Source organism: Eucyclogobius newberryi, unplaced genomic scaffold, assembly GCF_026437365.1.
Source record: "Eucyclogobius newberryi isolate DKJ021-1_F unplaced genomic scaffold, fEucNew1.0.hap1 SCAF_11, whole genome shotgun sequence".
Classification (NCBI taxonomy): domain Eukaryota; kingdom Metazoa; phylum Chordata; class Actinopteri; order Gobiiformes; family Gobiidae; genus Eucyclogobius; species Eucyclogobius newberryi.
In genome coordinates this window covers 38,898,866-38,918,667 of record NW_027315735.1, presented here as the reverse complement: position 1 = coordinate 38,918,667, position 19,802 = coordinate 38,898,866, and the positions used below count along the sequence as shown (strand labels likewise).

Below are 19,802 nucleotides of genomic sequence, written 5' to 3'. Positions count from 1 at the left end.
GTTTAGTCCTGGTTTAGACCTGGTTTAGTCCTGGTTTAGTCCTGATTTAGACCTGGTTTAGTCCTTGTTTAGTCCTGGTTTAGTCCTGGTTTAGTCCTGGTTTAGTCCTGGTTTAGACCTGGTTTAGACCTGGTTTAGTCCTGGTTTAGTCCTGGTTTAGACGTGCTTTAGTCCTGGTTTAGTCCTGGTTTAGTCCTGGTTTAGACCTGATTTAGTCCTGGTTTAGACGTGCTTTAGTCCTGGTTTAGTCCTGGTTTGGACCTGGTTTAGTCCTGGTTTAGACCTGCTTTAGTCCTGGTTTAGTCCTGGTTTAGTCCTGGTTTAGACCTGGTTTAGACATGGTTTAGACGTGCTTTAGTCCTGGTTTAGTCCTGGTTTAGTCCTGGTTTAGACCTGATTTAGTCCTGGTTTAGTCCTAGTTTAGTCATGGTTTAGACGTGCTTTAGTCCTGGTTTAGTCCTGGTTTAGTCCTGGTTTAGACCTGGTTTAGTCCTGGTTTAGTCCTGGTTTAGTCCTGGTTTGGACATGCTTTAGTCCTGGTTTAGACCTGGTTTAGTCCTCGTTAAGTCCTGGTTTGGACCTGGTTTAGTCGTGGTTTAGACCTGGTTTAGTCCTGGTTTAGTCCTGGTTTAGTCCTGGTTTAGACCTGGTTTAGTCCTGGTTTAGTCCTGGTTTAGTCCTGGTTTAGACCTGGTTTAGACCTGGTTTAGTCCTGGTTTAGACCTGGTTTAGTCCTGGTTTAGAACTGGTTTAGACCTGATTTAGTCCTGGTTTAGTCCTAGTTTAGTCCTGGTTTAGACGTGCTTTAGTCCTGGTTTAGTCCTGGTTTAGTCCTGGTTTAGTCCTGCTTTAGTCCTGGTTTAGACCTGGTTTAGTCCTGGTTTAGACCTGGTTTAGTCGTGGTTTAGACCTGGTTTAGTCCTGGTTTAGTCCTGGTTTAGACCTGGTTTGGACCTGGTTTAGTCCTGGTTTAGTCCTGGTTTAGTCCTGGTTTAGACTTGGTTTAGACCTGGTTTAGTCCTGGTTTAGACCTGGTTTAGTCCTGGTTTAGTCCTGGTTTAGACCTGGTTTAGACCTGGTTTAGACCTGGTTTAGACCTGGTTTAGACCTGATTTAGTCCTGGTTTAGTCCTGGTTTAGTCCTGGTTTAGACCTGGTTTAGTCCTGGTTTAGACCTGGTTTAGACCTGGTTTAGTCCTGGTTTAGTCCTGGTTTAGTCCTGGTTTAGATGTGCTTTAGTCCTGGTTTAGTCCTAGTTTAGTCCTGGTTTAGACCTGGTTTAGTCCTGGTTTGGACGTGCTTTAGTCCTGGTTTAGTCCTGGTTTAGACCTGATTTAGTCCTGGTTTAGACGTGCTTTAGTCCTGGTTTAGTCCTGGTTTGGACCTGGTTTAGTCCTGGTTTAGACCTGGTTTATTCCTGGTTTAGACCTGGTTTAGTCCTGGTTTAGACCTGGTTTGGACCTGGTTTAGTCCTGGTTTAGTCCTGGTTTAGTCCTGGTTTAGACCTGGTTTGGACCTGGTTTGGACCTGGTTTAGTCCTGGTTTATTCCTGGTTTAGTCCTGGTTTAGTCCTGGTTTAGTCCTGGTTTGGACCTGGTTTAGTCCTGGTTTAGTCCTGGTTTAGTCCTGGTTTAGTCCTGGTTTAGACCTGGTTTAGACCTGGTTTAGTCCTGGTTTAGTCCTGGTTTAGTCCTGGTTTAGTCCTAGTTTAGTCCTGGTTTAGTCCTGGTTTAGACCTGGTTTAGTCCTGGTTTAGTCCTGGTTTAGATGTGCTTTAGTCCTGGTTTAGTCCTAGTTTAGTCCTGGTTTAGTCCTGGTTTAGACCTGGTTTCGTCCTGGTTTAGACGTGCTTTAGTCCTGGTTTAGTCCTGGTTTAGTCCTGGTTTAGTCCTGGTTTAGACCTGGTTTAGTCCTGGTTTAGTCCTGGTTTGGACCTGGTTTAGTCCTGGTTTAGTCCTGGTTTAGTCCTGGTTTAGTCCTGGTTTAGACCTGGTTTAGTCCTGGTTTAGTCCTGATTTAGACCTGGTTTAGTCCTTGTTTAGTCCTGGTTTAGTCCTGGTTTAGTCCTGGTTTAGTCCTGGTTTAGACCTGGTTTAGACCTGGTTTAGTCCTGGTTTAGTCCTGGTTTAGACGTGCTTTAGTCCTGGTTTAGTCCTGGTTTAGTCCTGGTTTAGACCTGATTTAGTCCTGGTTTAGACGTGCTTTAGTCCTGGTTTAGTCCTGGTTTGGACCTGGTTTAGTCCTGGTTTAGACCTGCTTTAGTCCTGGTTTAGTCCTGGTTTAGTCCTGGTTTAGACCTGGTTTAGACATGGTTTAGACGTGCTTTAGTCCTGGTTTAGTCCTGGTTTAGTCCTGGTTTAGACCTGATTTAGTCCTGGTTTAGTCCTAGTTTAGTCATGGTTTAGACGTGCTTTAGTCCTGGTTTAGTCCTGGTTTAGTCCTGGTTTAGACCTGGTTTAGTCCTGGTTTAGTCCTGGTTTAGTCCTGGTTTGGACATGCTTTAGTCCTGGTGTAGACCTGGTTTAGACCTTGTTTAGTCCTGGTTTAGACCTGGTTTAGTCCTCGTTAAGTCCTGGTTTGGACCTGGTTTAGTCGTGGTTTAGACCTGGTTTAGTCCTGGTTTAGTCCTGGTTTAGTCCTGGTTTAGACCTGGTTTAGTCCTGGTTTAGTCCTGGTTTACTCCTGGTTGAGTCCTGGTTTAGTCCTGGTTTAGACCTGGTTTATTCCTGGTTTAGTCCTGGTTTAGACCTGGTTTAGTCCTGGTTTAGTCCTGGTTTAGATGTGCTTTAGTCCTGGTTTAGTCCTAGTTTAGTCCTGGTTTAGACCTGGTTTCGTCCTGGTTTAGTCCTGGTTTAGTCCTGGTTTAGTCCTGGTTTAGACCTGGTTTATTCCTGGTTTAGTCCTGGTTTGGACCTGGTTTAGTCCTGGTTTAGTCCTGGTTTAGTCCTGGTTTAGTCCTGGTTTAGACCTGGTTTAGTCCTGGTTTAGACCTGGTTTAGTCCTTGTTTAGTCCTTGTTTAGTCCTGGTTTAGTCCTGGTTTAGTCCTGGTTTAGACCTGGTTTAGTCCTGGTTTAGTCCTGGTTTAGACGTGCTTTAGTCCTGGTTTAGTCTTGGTTTAGACCTGATTTAGTCCTGGTTTAGACGTGCTTTAGTCCTGGTTTAGTCCTGGTTTGGACCTGGTTTAGTCCTGGTTTAGACCTGCTTTAGTCCTGGTTTAGTCCTGGTTTAGTCCTGGTTTAGTCCTGGTTTAGTCCTGGTTTAGACATGGTTTAGACGTGCTTTAGTCCTGGTTTAGTCCTGGTTTAGTCCTGGTTTAGACCTGATTTAGTCCTGGTTTAGTCCTAGTTTAGTCATGGTTTAGACGTGCTTTAGTCCTGGTTTAGTCCTGGTTTAGTCCTGGTTTAGACCTGGTTTAGTCCTGGTTTAGACCTGGTTTAGTCCTGGTTTAGTCCTGGTTTAGTCCTGGTTTGGACATGCTTTAGTCCTGGTTTAGACCTGGTTTAGACCTTGTTTAGTCCTGGTTTAGTCCTGGTTTAGATGTGCTTTAGTCCTGGTTTAGTCCTGGTTTAGTCCTGGTTTAGACCTGGTTTAGTCCTGGTTTGGACGTGCTTTAGTCCTGGTTTAGACCTGATTTAGTCCTGGTTTAGACGTGCTTTAGTCCTGGTTTAGTCCTGGTTTGGACCTGGTTTAGTCCTGGTTTAGACCTGGTTTATTCCTGGTTTAGTCCTGGTTTAGTCCTGGTTTAGACCTGGTTTGGACCTGGTTTAGTCCTGGTTTAGTCCTGGTTTAGTCCTGGTTTAGTCCTGGTTTAGACCTGGTTTGGACCTGGTTTGGACCTGGTTTAGTCCTGGTTTATTCCTGGTTTAGTCCTGGTTTAGTCCTGGTTTAGACCTGGTTTAGTCCTGGTTTAGTCCTGGTTTGGACCTGGTTTAGTCCTGGTTTAGTCCTGGTTTAGTCCTAGTTTAGTCCTAGTTTAGTCCTGGTTTAGTCCTGGTTTAGACCTGGTTTAGACCTGGTTTAGTCCTGGTTTAGTCCTGGTTTAGATGTGCTTTAGTCCTGGTTTAGTCCTAGTTTAGTCCTGGTTTAGTCCTGGTTTAGACCTGGTTTCGTCCTGGTTTAGACGTGCTTTAGTCCTGGTTTAGTCCTGGTTTAGACCTGGTTTATTCCTGGTTTAGTCCTGGTTTGGACCTGGTTTAGTCCTGGTTTAGTCCTGGTTTAGTCCTGGTTTAGACCTGGTTTAGTCCTGGTTTAGTCCTGGTTTAGTCCTTGTTTAGTCCTGGTTTAGTCCTGGTTTAGTCCTGGTTTAGACCTGATTTAGTCCTGGTTTAGACGTGCTTTAGTCCTGGTTTAGTCCTGGTTTGGACCTGGTTTAGTCCTGGTTTAGACCTGCTTTAGTCCTTGTTTAGTCCTGGTTTAGTCCTGGTTTAGTCCTGGTTTAGTCCTGGTTTAGTCCTGGTTTAGACCTGGTTTAGACATGGTTTAGACGTGCTTTAGTCCTGGTTTAGTCCTGGTTTAGACCTGATTTAGTCCTGGTTTAGTCCTAGTTTAGTCATGGTTTAGACGTGCTTTAGTCCTGGTTTAGTCCTGGTTTAGACCTGGTTTAGTCCTGGTTTAGTCCTGGTTTAGTCCTGGTTTGGACCTTGTTTAGTCCTGGTTTAGACCTGGTTTAGTCCTCGTTAAGTCCTGGTTTGGACCTGGTTTAGTCCTGGTTTAGACCTGATTTAGTCCTGGTTTAGACCTGGTTTACTCCTGGTTGAGTCCTGGTTTAGTCCTGGTTTAGACCTGGTTTAGTCCTGGTTTAGTCCTGGTTTAGACCTGGTTTAGTCCTCGTTAAGTCCTGGTTTGGACCTGGTTTAGTCCTGGTTTAGACCTGATTTAGTCCTGGTTTAGTCCTGGTTTAGTCCTGGTTTACTCCTGGTTGAGTCCTGGTTTAGTCCTGGTTTAGACCTGGTTTAGTCCTGGTTTAGACCTGGTTTAGTCCTGGTTTAGTCCTGGTTTAGATGTGCTTTAGTCCTGGTTTAGTCCTAGTTTAGTCCTGGTTTAGACCTGGTTTCGTCCTGGTTTAGTCCTGGTTTATTCCTGGTTTAGTCCTGGTTTGGACCTGGTTTAGTCCTGGTTTAGTCCTGGTTTAGTCCTGGTTTAGTCCTGGTTTAGACCTGGTTTAGTCCTGGTTTAGTCCTGGTTTAGACCTGGTTTAGTCCTTGTTTAGTCCTTGTTTAGTCCTGGTTTAGTCCTGGTTTAGTCCTGGTTTAGTCCTGGTTTAGACCTGGTTTAGTCCTGGTTTAGTCCTGGTTTAGACGTGCTTTAGTCCTGGTTTAGTCCTGGTTTAGACCTGATTTAGTCCTGGTTTAGACGTGCTTTAGTCCTGGTTTAGTCCTGGTTTAGACCTGGTTTAGTCCTGGTTTAGTCCTGGTTTAGACGTGCTTTAGTCCTGGTTTAGTCCTGGTTTAGACCTGATTTAGTCCTGGTTTAGACGTGCTTTAGTCCTGGTTTAGTCCTGGTTTAGTCCTGGTTTAGTCCTGGTTTAGACCTGATTTAGTCCTGGTTTAGTCCTAGTTTAGTCATGGTTTAGACGTGCTTTAGTCCTGGTTTAGTCCTGGTTTAGTCCTGGTTTAGACCTGGTTTAGTCCTGGTTTAGACCTGGTTTAGTCCTGGTTTAGTCCTGGTTTAGTCCTGGTTTAGACCTGGTTTAGTCCTGGTTTACTCCTGGTTTAGTCCTGGTTTAGACCTGGTTTAGTCCTCGTTAAGTCCTGGTTTAGACCTGGTTTAGTCGTGGTTTAGACCTGGTTTAGTCCTGGTTTAGTCCTGGTTTAGTCCTGGTTTAGACCTGGTTTAGTCCTGGTTTACTCCTGGTTTAGTCCTGGTTTAGACCTGGTTTAGTCCTGGTTTAGTCCTGGTTTTGACCTAGTTTTGACCTGGTTTAGTCCTGGTTTAGTCCTGGTTTAGACTTGGTTTAGACCTGGTTTAGTCCTGGTTTAGTCCTGGTTTAGACCTGGTTTAGTCCTAGTTTAGTCCTGGTTTAGACGTGCTTTAGTCCTGGTTTAGACCTGGTTTAGTCCTGGTTAAGTCCTGGTTTAGACCTGGTTTAGTCCTGGTTTAGACCTGGTTTAGTCCTGGTTTAGTCCTGGTTTAGACCTGGTTTAGTCCTGGTTTAGACCTGGTTTAGTCCTGGTTTAAATGTGCTTTAGTCCTGGTTTAGTCCTGGTTTAGACCTGGTTTGGACCTGGTTTAGTCCTGGTTAAGTCCTGGTTTAGTCCTGGTTTAGATGTGCTTTAGTCCTGGTTTAGTCCTGGTTAAGTCCTGGTTTAGACCTGGTTTAGTCCTGGTTTAGACCTGGTTTAGACCTGGTTTAGTCCTGGTTTAGACCTGGTTTAGTCCTGGTTTAGTCCTGGTTTACTCCTGGTTTAGACCTGATTTAGTCCTGGTTTAGTCCTAGTTTAGTCATGGTTTAGACGTGCTTTAGTCCTGGTTTAGTCCTGGTTTAGACCTGGTTTAGTCCTGGTTTAGTCCTGGTTTAGTCCTGGTTTAGTCCTGGTTTGGACATGCTTTAGTCCTGGTTTAGACCTGGTTTAGACCTTGTTTAGTCCTGGTTTAGACCTGGTTTAGTCCTCGTTAAGTCCTGGTTTAGACCTGGTTTAGTCCTGGTTTAGTCCTGGTTTAGTCCTGGTTTAGACCTGGTTTACTCCTGGTTTAGTCCTGGTTTAGTCCTGGTTTAGTCCTGGTTTAGACCTGGTTTAGTCCTGGTTTAGTCCTGGTTTAGTCCTGGTTTAGACCTGGTTTAGTCCTGGTTTAGTCCTGGTTTAGATGTGCTTTAGTCCTGGTTTAGTCCTAGTTTAGTCCTGGTTTAGACCTGGTTTAGACATGGTTTAGACCTGGTTTAGACCTGGTTTCGTCCTGGTTTAGACGTGCTTTAGTCCTGGTTTAGTCCTGGTTTAGTCCTGGTTTAGTCCTGGTTTAGACCTGGTTTAGTCCTGGTTTGGACCTGGTTTAGTCCTGGTTTAGTCCTGGTTTAGACCTGGTTTAGTCCTGGTTTAGTCCTGGTTTAGTCCTGGTTTAGACCTGGTTTAGTCCTGGTTTAGACCTGGTTTAGACCTGGTTTAGACCTGGTTTAGTCCTGGTTTAGACCTGATTTAGTCCTGGTTTAGATGTGCTTTAGTCCTGGTTTAGTCCTAGTTTAGTCCTGGTTTAGACCTGGTTTCGTCCTGGTTTAGACGTGCTTTAGTCCTGGTTTAGTCCTGGTTTAGTCCTGGTTTAGACCTGGTTTAGTCCTGGTTTAGTCCTGGTTTAGACTTGGTTTAGACCTGGTTTAGTCCTGGTTTATTCCTGGTTTAGACCTGGTTTAGACCTGGTTTAGACCTGGTTTATTCCTGGTTTAGACCTGGTTTAGACCTGGTTTATTCCTGGTTTATTCCTGGTTTATTCCTGGTTTATTCTTGGTTTAGACCTGGTTTATTCCTGGTTTATTCCTGGTTTATTCCTGGTTTAGTCCTGGTTTAGACCTGGTTTATTCCTGGTTTATTCCTGGTTTATTCCTGGTTTATTCCTGGTTTAGACCTGGTTTATTCCTGGTTTATTCCTGGTTTAGACCTGGTTTATTCCTGGTTTATTCCTGGTTTATTCCTGGTTTAGACCTGGTTTATTCCTGGTTTATTCCTGGTTTAGACCTGGTTTATTCCTGGTTTATTCCTGGTTTATTCCTGGTTTAGACCTGGTTTATTCCTGGTTTATTCCTGGTTTAGACCTGGTTTAGACCTGGTTTATTCCTGGTTTAGAACTGGTTTATTCCTGGTTTAGTCCTGGTTTAGTCCTGGTTTAGACCTGGTTTGGACCTGGTTTATTCCTGGTTTAGACCTGGTTTAGTCCTGGTTTAGCCCTGGTTTAACCCCTCTCTGGCCTCACAGAAGACTGCAGTGTTCCCTGTTCACCTCTTGGGGGCGGTCTTGACCTTTGGGGTCGGGGCTCTGTACGTCCTGGTCCAGACTCTGGTCTCGTTCCTCATGCAGCCCAAAGTTCACAGCAAAAACCTGTTCAAGACCCGAGTCCTGCTCACGGCGTGGACCTTCTGCTCCATCATCTGCAGTATCCTTTGACCCGCTTTACACCCGCTTTGACCTGCTTTGACCTGCTTTGAACCGCTTTGACCCGCTTTGACCCGCTTTGAACCGCTTTGACCCGCTATGACCCGCTTTGACCCGCTTTGAACCGCTTTGACCCGCTATGACCCGCTTTGAACCGCTTTGACCCGCTTTGACCCGCTTTGAACCGCTTTGACCCGCTATGACCCGCTTTGACCCGCTTTGAACCGCTTTGAACCGCTTTGACCCGCTTTGAACCGCTTTGACCCGCTTTGACCCGCTTTGACCCGCTATGACCCGCTTTGAACCGCTTTGACCCGCTTTGACCCGCTTTGAACCGATTTGAACCGCTTTGAACCGCTATGACCCGCTTTGAACCGCTTTGACCCGCTATGACCCGCTATGAACCGCTTTGACCCGCTATGACCCGCTTTGAACCGCTTTGACCCGCTTTGACCCGCTTTGAACCGATTTGCACCGCTTTGAACCGCTATGACCCGCTTTGAACCGCTTTGACCCGCTATGACCCGCTATGAACCGCTTTGACCCGCTATGACCCGCTTTGACCCGCTTTGACCTGCTTTGACCCGCTTTGACCCGCTTTGAACCACTTTGACCCGCTATGACCCGCTTTGAACCGCTTTGACCCGCTATGACCCGCTATGAACCGCTTTGACCCGCTTTGAACCGCTTTGACCCGCTTTGACCCGCTTTGACCCGCTTTGAACCGCTTTGACCCGCTATGACCCGCTTTGACCCGCTTTGAACCGCTTTGACCCGCTATGACCCGCTTTGAACCGCTTTGACCCGCTTTGACCCGCTTTGAACCGCTTTGACCCGCTATGACCCGCTTTGAACCGCTTTGACCCGCTATGACCCGCTTTGAACCGCTATGACCCGCTTTGACATGCTTTGACCCGCTTTGACCCGCTTTGAACCGCTATGACCCGCTTTGAACCGCTTTGACCCGCTATGACCCGCTATGAACCGCTTTGACCCGCTATGACCCGCTTTGAACCGCTTTGACCCGCTTTGACCCGCTTTGACCCGCTTTGACCCGCTTTGACCCGCTTTGAACCGCTTTGACCCGCTATGACCCGCTTTGAACCGCTTTGACCCGCTATGAACCGCTTTGACCCGCTTTGAACCGCTTTGACCCGCTTTGACCCGCTTTGACCCGCTTTGAACCGCTTTGACCCGCTATGACCCGCTTTGACCCGCTTTGAACCGCTTTGACCCGCTATGACCCGCTTTGAACCGCTTTGACCCGCTTTGAACCGCTTTGACCCGCTTTGACCCGCTTTGAACCGCTTTGACCCGCTATGACCCGCTTTGAACCGCTTTGACCCGCTATGACCCGCTTTGAACCGCTTTGACCCGCTATGACATGCTTTGACCCGCTTTGACCCGCTTTGACCCGCTATGACCCGCTTTGAACCGCTTTGACCCGCTATGACCCGCTTTGAACCGCTTTGACCCGCTTTGACCCGCTTTGACCCGCTTTGACCCGCTATGACCCGCTTTGAACCGCTTTGACCCGCTATGACCCGCTATGAACCGCTTTGACCCGCTATGACCCGCTTTGAACCGCTTTGACCCGCTTTGACCCGCTTTGAACCGCTTTGACCCGCTATGACCCGCTTTGAACCGCTTTGACCCGCTATGACCCGCTTTGAACCGCTTTGACCCGCTATGACCCGCTTTGAACCCGCTATGACCCGCTTTGACATGCTTTGACCCGCTTTGACCCGCTATGACCCGCTTTGAACCGCTTTGACCCGCTATGACCCGCTTTGAACCGCTTTGACCCGCTATGACCCGCTTTGACCCGCTATGACCCGCTTTGACCCGCTTTGACCCGCTTTGACCCGCTTTGAACCGCTTTGACCCGCTATGACCCGCTTTGACCCGCTATGACCCGCTATGAACCGCTTTGACCCGCTATGACCCGCTTTGACCCGCTTTGACCCGCTTTGAACCGCTTTGACCCGCTTTGAACCGCTATGACCCGCTATGAACCGCTTTGACCCGCTATGACCCGCTTTGAACCGCTTTGACCCGCTTTGACCCGCTTTGAACCGCTTTGACCCGTTTTGAACCGCTATGACCCGCTATGAACCGCTTTGACCCGCTATGAACCGCTTTGACCCGCTTTGACCCGCTTTGAACCGCTTTGACCCGCTTTGAACCGCTTTGACCCGCTTTGACCCGCTTTGACCCGCTTTGAACCGCTTTGACCCGCTATGACCCGCTTTGACCCGCTTTGACCCGCTATGACCCGCTTTGACCCGCTATGACCCGCTTTGAACCGCTTTGAACCGCTTTGACCCGCTTTGAACCGCTATGACCCGCTATGAACCGCTTTGACCCGCTATGAACCGCTTTGACCCGCTTTGACCCGCTTTGAACCGCTTTGACCCGCTTTGAACCGCTTTGACCCGCTTTGACCCGCTTTGACCCGCTTTGAACCGCTTTGACCCGCTATGACCCGCTTTGACCCGCTTTGACCCGCTATGACCCGCTTTGACCCGCTATGACCCGCTTTGAACCGCTTTGACCCGCTATGACCCGCTTTGACATGCTTTGACCCGCTTTGACCCGCTATGACCCGCTTTGAACCGCTTTGACCCGCTATGACCCGCTTTGAACCGCTTTGACCCGCTATGACCCGCTTTGACCCGCTATGACCCGCTATGAACCGCTTTGACCCGCTTTGACCCGCTTTGACCCGCTTTGAACCGCTTTGACCCGCTATGACCCGCTTTGAACCGCTTTGAACCGCTTTGACCCGCTATGACCCGCTTTGAACCGCTTTGACCCGCTATGACCCGCTTTGACCCGCTTTGACCCGCTTTGAACCGCTTTGACCCGCTATGACCCGCTTTGACCCGCTTTGAACCGCTTTGAACCGCTTTGACCCGCTATGACCCGCTTTGAACCGCTTTGACCCGCTATGACCCGCTTTGAACCGCTTTGACCCGCTTTGACCCGCTTTGACCCGCTTTGAACCGCTTTGACCCGCTATGACCCGCTTTGAACCGCTTTGACCCGCTATGACCCGCTTTGACCCGCTATGACCCGCTTTGACATGCTTTGACCCGCTTTGACCCGCTTTGACCCGCTTTGACCCGCTATGACCCGCTTTGAACCGCTTTGACCCGCTATGACCCGCTTTGACCCGCTTTGACCCGCTATGACCCGCTTTGAACCGCTTTGACCCGCTTTGACCCGCTATGAACCGCTTTGACCCGCTTTGAACCGCTATGACCCGCTATGAACCGCTTTGACCCGCTATGACCCGCTTTGAACCGCTTTGACCCGCTTTGACCCGCTTTGAACCGCTTTGACCCGCTTTGAACCGCTTTGACCCGCTTTGACCCGCTTTGACCCGCTTTGAACCGCTTTGACCCGCTATGACCCGCTTTGACCCGCTTTGACCCGCTATGACCCGCTTTGAACCGCTTTGACCCGCTATGACCCGCTTTGAACCGCTTTGACCCGCTATGACCCGCTTTGACATGCTTTGACCCGCTTTGACCCGCTTTGACCCGCTATGACCCGCTTTGAACCGCTTTGACCCGCTATGACCCGCTTTGAACCGCTTTGACCCGCTATGAACCGCTTTGACCCGCTATGACCCGCTATGAACCGCTTTGACCCGCTTTGACCCGCTTTGAACCGCTTTGACCCGCTATGACCCGCTTTGACCCGCTTTGAACCGCTTTGAACCGCTTTGACCCGCTATGACCCGCTTTGAACCGCTTTGACCCGCTATGACCCGCTTTGAACCGCTTTTGACCCGCTTTGACCTGCTTTGAACCGCTTTGACCCGCTATGAACCGCTTTGACCCGCTATGACCCGCTTTGACCCGCTTTGACCCGCTTTGAACCGCTTTGACCCGCTATGACCCGCTTTGAACCGCTTTGACCCGCTATGACCCGCTTTGAACCGCTTTGACCCGCTATGACCTGCTTTGACATGCTTTGACCCGCTTTGACCCGCTTTGACCCGCTATGACCCGCTTTGAACCGCTTTGACCCGCTATGACCCGCTATGACCCGCTTTGAACCGCTATGACCCGCTTTGACCCGCTATGACCCGCTTTGACCCGCTTTGACCCGCTATGACCCGCTTTGAACCGCTTTGACCCGCTATGACCCGCTATGAACCGCTTTGACCCGCTATGACCCGCTTTGAACCGCTTTGACCCGCTTTGACCCGCTTTGAACCGCTTTGACCCGCTTTGAACCGCTTTGACCCGCTATGACCCGCTTTGACCCGCTTTGACCCGCTTTGACCCGCTTTGAACCGCTTTGACCCGCTATGACCCGCTTTGAACCGCTTTGACCCGCTATGACCCGCTTTGACCCGCTTTGACCCGCTATGACCCGCTTTGAACCGCTTTGACCCGCTATGACCCGCTTTGAACCGCTTTGACCCGCTATGACCCGCTTTGACATGCTTTGACCCGCTTTGACCCGCTATGACCCGCTTTGAACCGCTTTGACCCGCTATGACCCGCTTTGAACCGCTTTGACCCGCTATGAACCGCTTTGACCCGCTATGACCCGCTTTGACCCGCTTTGAACCGCTTTGACCCGCTATGACCCGCTTTGACCCGCTTTGAACCGCTTTGAACCGCTTTGACCCGCTATGACCCGCTTTGAACCGCTTTGACCCGCTATGACCCGCTTTGAACCGCTTTGAACCGCTTTGACCCGCTATGACCCGCTTTGAACCGCTTTGACCCGCTATGACCCGCTTTGAACCGCTTTGACCCGCTTTGACCCGCTTTGAACCGCTTTGACCCGCTATGACCCGCTTTGAACCGCTTTGACCCGCTATGACCCGCTTTGAACCGCTTTGACCCGCTATGACCCGCTTTGACCCGCTATGACCCGCTTTGACATGCTTTGAACCGCTTTGACCCGCTTTGAACCGCTTTGACCCGCTATGACCCGCTTTGACCCGCTTTGACCCGCTTTGAACCGCTTTGACCCGCTATGACCCGCTTTGAACCGCTTTGACCCGCTATGACCCGCTTTGACCCGCTATGACCCGCTATGACCCGCTTTGAACCGCTTTGACCCGCTATGACCCGCTTTGAACCGCTTTGAACCGCTTTGACCCGCTATGACCCGCTTTGACATGCTTTGACCCGCTTTGACCCGCTTTGAACCGCTTTGACCCGCTATGACCCGCTTTGAACCGCTTTGACCCGCTATGACCCGCTATGACCCGCTTTGACCCGCTATGACCCGCTTTGACCCGCTTTGACCCGCTTTGACCCGCTTTGAACCGCTTTGACCCGCTATGACCCGCTTTGACCCGCTTTGAACCGCTTTGACCCGCTATGACCCGCTTTGAACCGCTTTGACCCGCTATGACCCGCTTTGACCCGCTTTGACCCGCTTTGAACCGCTTTGACCCGCTATGACCCGCTTTGAACCGCTTTGACCCGCTTTGAACCGCTTTGAACCGCTTTGACCCGCTTTGACCCGCTTTGAACCGCTTTGACCCGCTATGACCCGCTTTGAACCGCTTTGACCCGCTATGACCCGCTTTGAACCGCTTTGACCCGCTATGACCCGCTTTGAACCGCTTTGACCCGCTATGACCCGCTATGACCCGCTTTGAACCGCTATGACCCGCTTTGACCCGCTATGACCCGCTTTGACCCGCTTTGACCCGCTTTGACCCGCTATGACCCGCTTTGAACCGCTTTGACCCGCTATGACCCGCTATGAACCGCTTTGACCAGCTATGACCTGCTTTGAACCGCTTTGACCCGCTTTGAACCGCTTTGACCCGCTTTGAACCGCTTTGACCCGCTATGACCCGCTTTGACCCGCTTTGACCCGCTTTGAACCGCTTTGACCCGCTATGACCCGCTATGACCCGCTTTGAACCGCTTTGACCCGCTTTGACCCGCTTTGACCCGCTATGACCCGCTTTGAACCGCTTTGACCCGCTATGACCCGCTTTGAACCGCTATGACCCGCTTTGACATGCTTTGACCCGCTTTGACCCGCTATGACCCGCTTTGAACCGCTTTGACCCGCTATGACCCGCTTTGAACCGCTTTGACCCGCTATGACCCGCTATGAACCGCTTTGACCCGCTATGACCCGCTTTGACCCGCTTTGAACCGCTTTGACCCGCCATGACCCGCTTTGACCCGCTTTGAACCGCTTTGAACCGCTATGACTCGCTTTGACCCGCTATGAACCGCTTTGACCTGCTTTGACCCGCTTTGAACCGCTTTGACCCGCTATGACCCGCTTTGACCCGCTATGACCCGCTTTGAACCGCTTTGACCCGCTATGACCCGCTTTGACCCGCTTTGACCCGCTATGACCCGCTTTGAACCGCTTTGACCCGCTATGACCCGCTTTGAACCGCTATGACCCGCTTTGAACCGCTTTGACCCGCTTTGAACCGCTATGACCCGCTATGACCCGCTTTGACATGCTTTGACCCGCTTTGACCCGCTTTGACATGCTTTGACCCGCTTTGACCCGCTTTGACCCGCTATGACCCGCTTTGAACCGCTTTGGCCCGCTATGACCCGCTTTGACCCGCTATGACCCGCTTTGAACCGCTATGACCCGCTTTGACCCGCTATGACCCGCTTTGACATGCTTTGACCCGCTTTGACCCGCTTTGACCCGCTATGACCCGCTTTGAACCGCTTTGACCCGCTATGACCCGCTTTGACCCGCTATGACCCGCTATGACCCGCTTTGACCCGCTTTGACCTGTCTCAGTCCTGATCTGACCCCAGTGTTCGTCTCGTCCCTGGTCATGTTCAGTCTTTTGCCTGGAGTGGACGTGGCTCACAAGCTGCACTGGACGCCTGGAGAAACGGTGCGTCTGAAACACATAACAAGCTTCTACATTACAGCCGCCGAGTGTCATGGCGCCATCTGCTGGGCAGAGTCAGGGTCACACGCCTCACCTGGTCAGCACTGTGTCTGAATGGTCATTGTGTTGTGTGTTTCAGGGTCACACGCCTCACCTGGTCAGCACTGTGTCTGAATGGTCATTGTGTTGTGTGTTTCAGGGTCACACGCCTCACCTGGTCAGCACTGTGTCTGAATGGTCATTGTGTTGTGTGTTTCAGGGTCACACGCCTCACCTGGTCAGCACTGTGTCTGAATGGTCATTGTGTTGTGTGTTTCAGGGTCACACGCCTCACCTGGTCAGCACTGTGTCTGAATGGTCATTGTGTTGTGTGTTTCAGGGTCACACGCCTCACCTGGTCAGCACTGTGTCTGAATGGTCATTGTGTTGTGTGTTTCAGGGTTACACGCCTCACCTGGTCAGCACTGTGTCTGAATGGTCATTGTGTTGTGTGTTTCAGGGTCACACGCCTCACCTGGTCAGCACTGTGTCTGAATGGTCATTGTGTTGTGTGTTTCAGGGTTACACGCCTCACCTGGTCAGCACTGTGTCTGAATGGTCATTGTGTTGTGTGTTTCAGGGTTACACGCCTCACCTGGTCAGCACTGTGTCTGAATGGTCATTGTGTTGTGTGTTTCAGGGTCGCACGCCTCACCTGGTCAGCACTGTGTCTGAATGGTCATTGTGTTGTGTGTTTCAGGGTTGCACGCCTCACCTGGTCAGCACTGTGTCTGAATGGTCATTGTGTTGTGTGTTTCAGGGTCGCACGCCTCACCTGGTCAGCACTGTGTCTGAATGGTCATTGTGTTGTGTGTTTCAGGGTCACACGCCTCACCTGGTCAGCACTGTGTCTGAATGGTCATTGTGTTGTGTGTTTCAGGGTCACACGCCTCACCTGGTCAGCACTGTGTCTGAATGGTCATTGTGTTGTGTGTTTCAGGGTCACACGCCTCACCTGGTCAGCACTGTGTCTGAATGGTCATTGTGTTGTGTGTTTCAGGGTCACACGCCTCACCTGGTCAGCACTGTGTCTGAATGGTCATTGTGTTGTGTGTTTCAGGGTCACACGCCTCACCTGGTCAGCACTGTGTCTGAATGGTCATTGTGTTGTGTGTTTCAGGGTCACACGCCTCACCTGGTCAGCACTGTGTCTGAATGGTCATTGTGTTGTGTGTTTCAGGGTCACACGCCTCACCTGGTCAGCACTGTGTCTGAATGGTCATTGTGTTGTGTGTTTCAGGGTCACACGCCTCACCTGGTCAGCACTGTGTCTGAATGGTCATTGTGTTGTGTGTTTCAGGGTCACACGCCTCACCTGGTCAGCACTGTGTCTGAATGGTCATTGTGTTGTGTGTTTCAGGGTCACACGCCTCACCTGGTCAGCACTGTGTCTGAATGGTCATTGTGTTGTGTGTTTCAGGGTCACACGCCTCACCTGGTCAGCACTGTGTCTGAATGGTCATTGTGTTGTGTGTTTCAGGGTCACACGCCTCACCTGGTCAGCACTGTGTCTGAATGGTCATTGTGTTGTGTGTTTCAGGGTCACACGCCTCACCTGGTCAGCACTGTGTCTGAATGGTCATTGTGTTGTGTGTTTCAGGGTCACACGCCTCACCTGGTCAGCACTGTGTCTGAATGGTCATTGTGTTGTGTGTTTCAGGGTCACACGCCTCACCTGGTCAGCACTGTGTCTGAATGGTCATTGTGTTGTGTGTTTCAGGGTCACACGCCTCACCTGGTCAGCACTGTGTCTGAATGGTCATTGTGTTGTGTGTTTCAGGGTCACACGCCTCACCTGGTCAGCACTGTGTCTGAATGGTCATTGTGTTGTGTGTTTCAGGGTCACACGCCTCACCTGGTCAGCACTGTGTCTGAATGGTCATTGTGTTGTGTGTTTCAGGGTCACACGCCTCACCTGGTCAGCACTGTGTCTGAATGGTCATTGTGTTGTGTGTTTCAGGGTCACACGCCTCACCTGGTCAGCACTGTGTCTGAATGGTCATTGTGTTGTGTGTTTCAGGGTCACACGCCTCACCTGGTCAGCACTGTGTCTGAATGGTCATTGTGTTGTGTGTTTCAGGGTCACACGCCTCACCTGGTCAGCACTGTGTCTGAATGGTCATTGTGTTGTGTGTTTCAGGGTCACACGCCTCACCTGGTCAGCACTGTGTCTGAATGGTCATTGTGTTGTGTGTTTCAGGGTCACACGCCTCACCTGGTCAGCACTGTGTCTGAATGGTCATTGTGTTGTGTGTTTCAGGGTCACACGCCTCACCTGGTCAGCACTGTGTCTGAATGGTCATTGTGTTGTGTGTTTCAGGGTCACACGCCTCACCTGGTCAGCACTGTGTCTGAATGGTCATTGTGTTGTGTGTTTCAGGGTTACACGCCTCACCTGGTCAGCACTGTGTCTGAATGGTCATTGTGTTGTGTGTTTCAGGGTCACACGCCTCACCTGGTCAGCACTGTGTCTGAATGGTCATTGTGTTGTGTGTTTCAGGGTCACACGCCTCACCTGGTCAGCACTGTGTCTGAATGGTCATTGTGTTGTGTGTTTCAGGGTCACACGCCTCACCTGGTCAGCACTGTGTCTGAATGGTCATTGTGTTGTGTGTTTCAGGGTTACACGCCTCACCTGGTCAGCACTGTCTGAATGGTCATTGTGTTGTGTGTTTCAGGGTTACACGCCTCACCTGGTCAGCACTGTGTCTGAATGGTCATTGTGTTGTGTGTTTCAGGGTCACACGCCTCACCTGGTCAGCACTGTGTCTGAATGGTCATTGTGTTGTGTGTTTCAGGGTCACACGCCTCACCTGGTCAGCACTGTGTCTGAATGGTCATTGTGTTGTGTGTTTCAGGGTTACACGCCTCACCTGGTCAGCACTGTGTCTGAATGGTCATTGTGTTGTGTGTTTCAGGGTCACACGCCTCACCTGGTCAGCACTGTGTCTGAATGGTCATTGTGTTGTGTGTTTCAGGGTCACACGCCTCACCTGGTCAGCACTGTGTCTGAATGGTCATTGTGTTGTGTGTTTCAGGGTCACACGCCTCACCTGGTCAGCACTGTGTCTGAATGGTCATTGTGTTGTGTGTTTCAGGGTCACACGCCTCACCTGGTCAGCACTGTGTCTGAATGGTCATTGTGTTGTGTGTTTCAGGGTCACACGCCTCACCTGGTCAGCACTGTGTCTGAATGGTCATTGTGTTGTGTGTTTCAGGGTCACACGCCTCACCTGGTCAGCACTGTCTGAATGGTCATTGTGTTGTGTGTTTCAGGGTCACACGCCTCACCTGGTCAGCACTGTGTCTGAATGGTCATTGTGTTGTGTGTTTCAGGGTCACACGCCTCACCTGGTCAGCACTGTGTCTGAATGGTCATTGTGTTGTGTGTTTCAGGGTTACACGCCTCACCTGGTCAGCACTGTGTCTGAATGGTCATTGGCCTTCTCCTTCATCAGTTTCTTCCTCACCTTCATTAGAGACTTCCAGGTTTGTAACCACACATTCATGCATTTGACCCTGAGCGTTTGACCCTGAGCGTTTGACCCTGACCTCTATGCTCCTCCTGCAGAAGATCGAGCTTCGAGCTGAAGCTGTGGTCCAGAACGTGCATTTGTACGACGGTCCAGCAGAGGGCGCTGTCTGTCACCGAGAAGGGGAGGAGTCTCCACTGCTTGGGGGCGGGACGTGACCTCCAGCCAATCACAATCGGAGGAATGTTTTACCTGCACTTTTAATGATTCTGAAGATGTGACAGTTTCAGACTGTGGAGGCGGAGCCACTGAGCATGTGACACTGTTCTAATAAAAGATGTTCTAAAAGAACCATGTGGGTGTAATGCCTCATTCCTCCAGCAGGGTGTAAAGAGCCACATAGTGAGCCACATAGTGAGACTAAAGAGAGCCACATAGTGAGACTAAAGAGAGCCACATAGTGAGACTAAAGAGCCACATAGTGAGACTAAAGAGCCACATAGTGAGACTAAAGAGAGCCACATAGTGAGACTAAAGAGAGCCACATAGTGAGACTAAAGAGCCACATAGTGAGACTAAAGAGCCACATAGTGAGACTAAAGAGAGCCACATAGTGAGACTAAAGAGAGCCACATAGTGAGACTAAAGAGCCACATAGTGAGACTAAAGAGCCACATAGTGAGACTAAAGAGCCACATAGTGAGACTAAAGAGCCACATAGAGAGACTAAAGAGCCACATAGAGAGACTAAAGAGCCACATAGTGAGACTAAAGAGCCACATAGTGAGACTAAAGAGCCACATAGTGAGACTAAAGAGCCACATAGTGAGACTAAAGAGCCACATAGTGAGACTAAAGAGCCACATAGTGAGACTAAAGAGAGCCACATAGTGAGACTAAAGAGCCACATAGTGAGACTAAAGAGCCACATAGTGAGACTAAAGAGAGCCACATAGTGAGACTAAAGAGCCACATAGTGAGACTAAAGAGAGCCACATAGTGAGACTAAAGAGCCACATAGTGAGACTAAAGAGCCACATAGTGAGACTAAAGAGCCACATAGTGAGACTAAAGAGCCACATAGTGAGACTAAAGAGCCACATAGTGAGACTAAAGAGCCACATAGTGAGACTAAAGAGCCACATAGTGAGACTAAAGAGAGCCACATAGTGAGACTAAAGAGCCACATAGTGAGACTAAAGAGCCACATAGTGAGACTAAAGAGCCACATAGTGAGACTAAAGAGAGCCACATAGTGAGACTAAAGAGCCACATAGTGAGACTAAAGAGCCACATAGTGAGACTAAAGAGCCACATAGTGAGACTAAAGAGCCACATAGTGAGACTAAA

The 19,802-nt window shown here is 50.1% G+C and overlaps 1 protein-coding gene across 1 annotated transcript in view; it reads left to right on the top strand.

Annotated features, from left to right (window-relative positions):
- The window catches only part of dram2b (DNA-damage regulated autophagy modulator 2b), a 54,454-nt gene extending 35,679 nt beyond the window's left edge, over positions 1-18,775 (top strand). Inside the window, exons 4-7 of the mRNA XM_072440092.1 lie at positions 7,902-8,079; positions 14,861-14,943; positions 18,376-18,468; positions 18,551-18,775. Of these exons, the coding sequence (XP_072296193.1) occupies positions 7,902-8,079; positions 14,861-14,943; positions 18,376-18,468; positions 18,551-18,670 (474 nt within the window). The 3' untranslated portion in view covers positions 18,671-18,775. The remainder of the gene's footprint in view (positions 1-7,901; positions 8,080-14,860; positions 14,944-18,375; positions 18,469-18,550) is intronic.
- Positions 18,776-19,802: the final 1,027 nt, after the last annotated feature.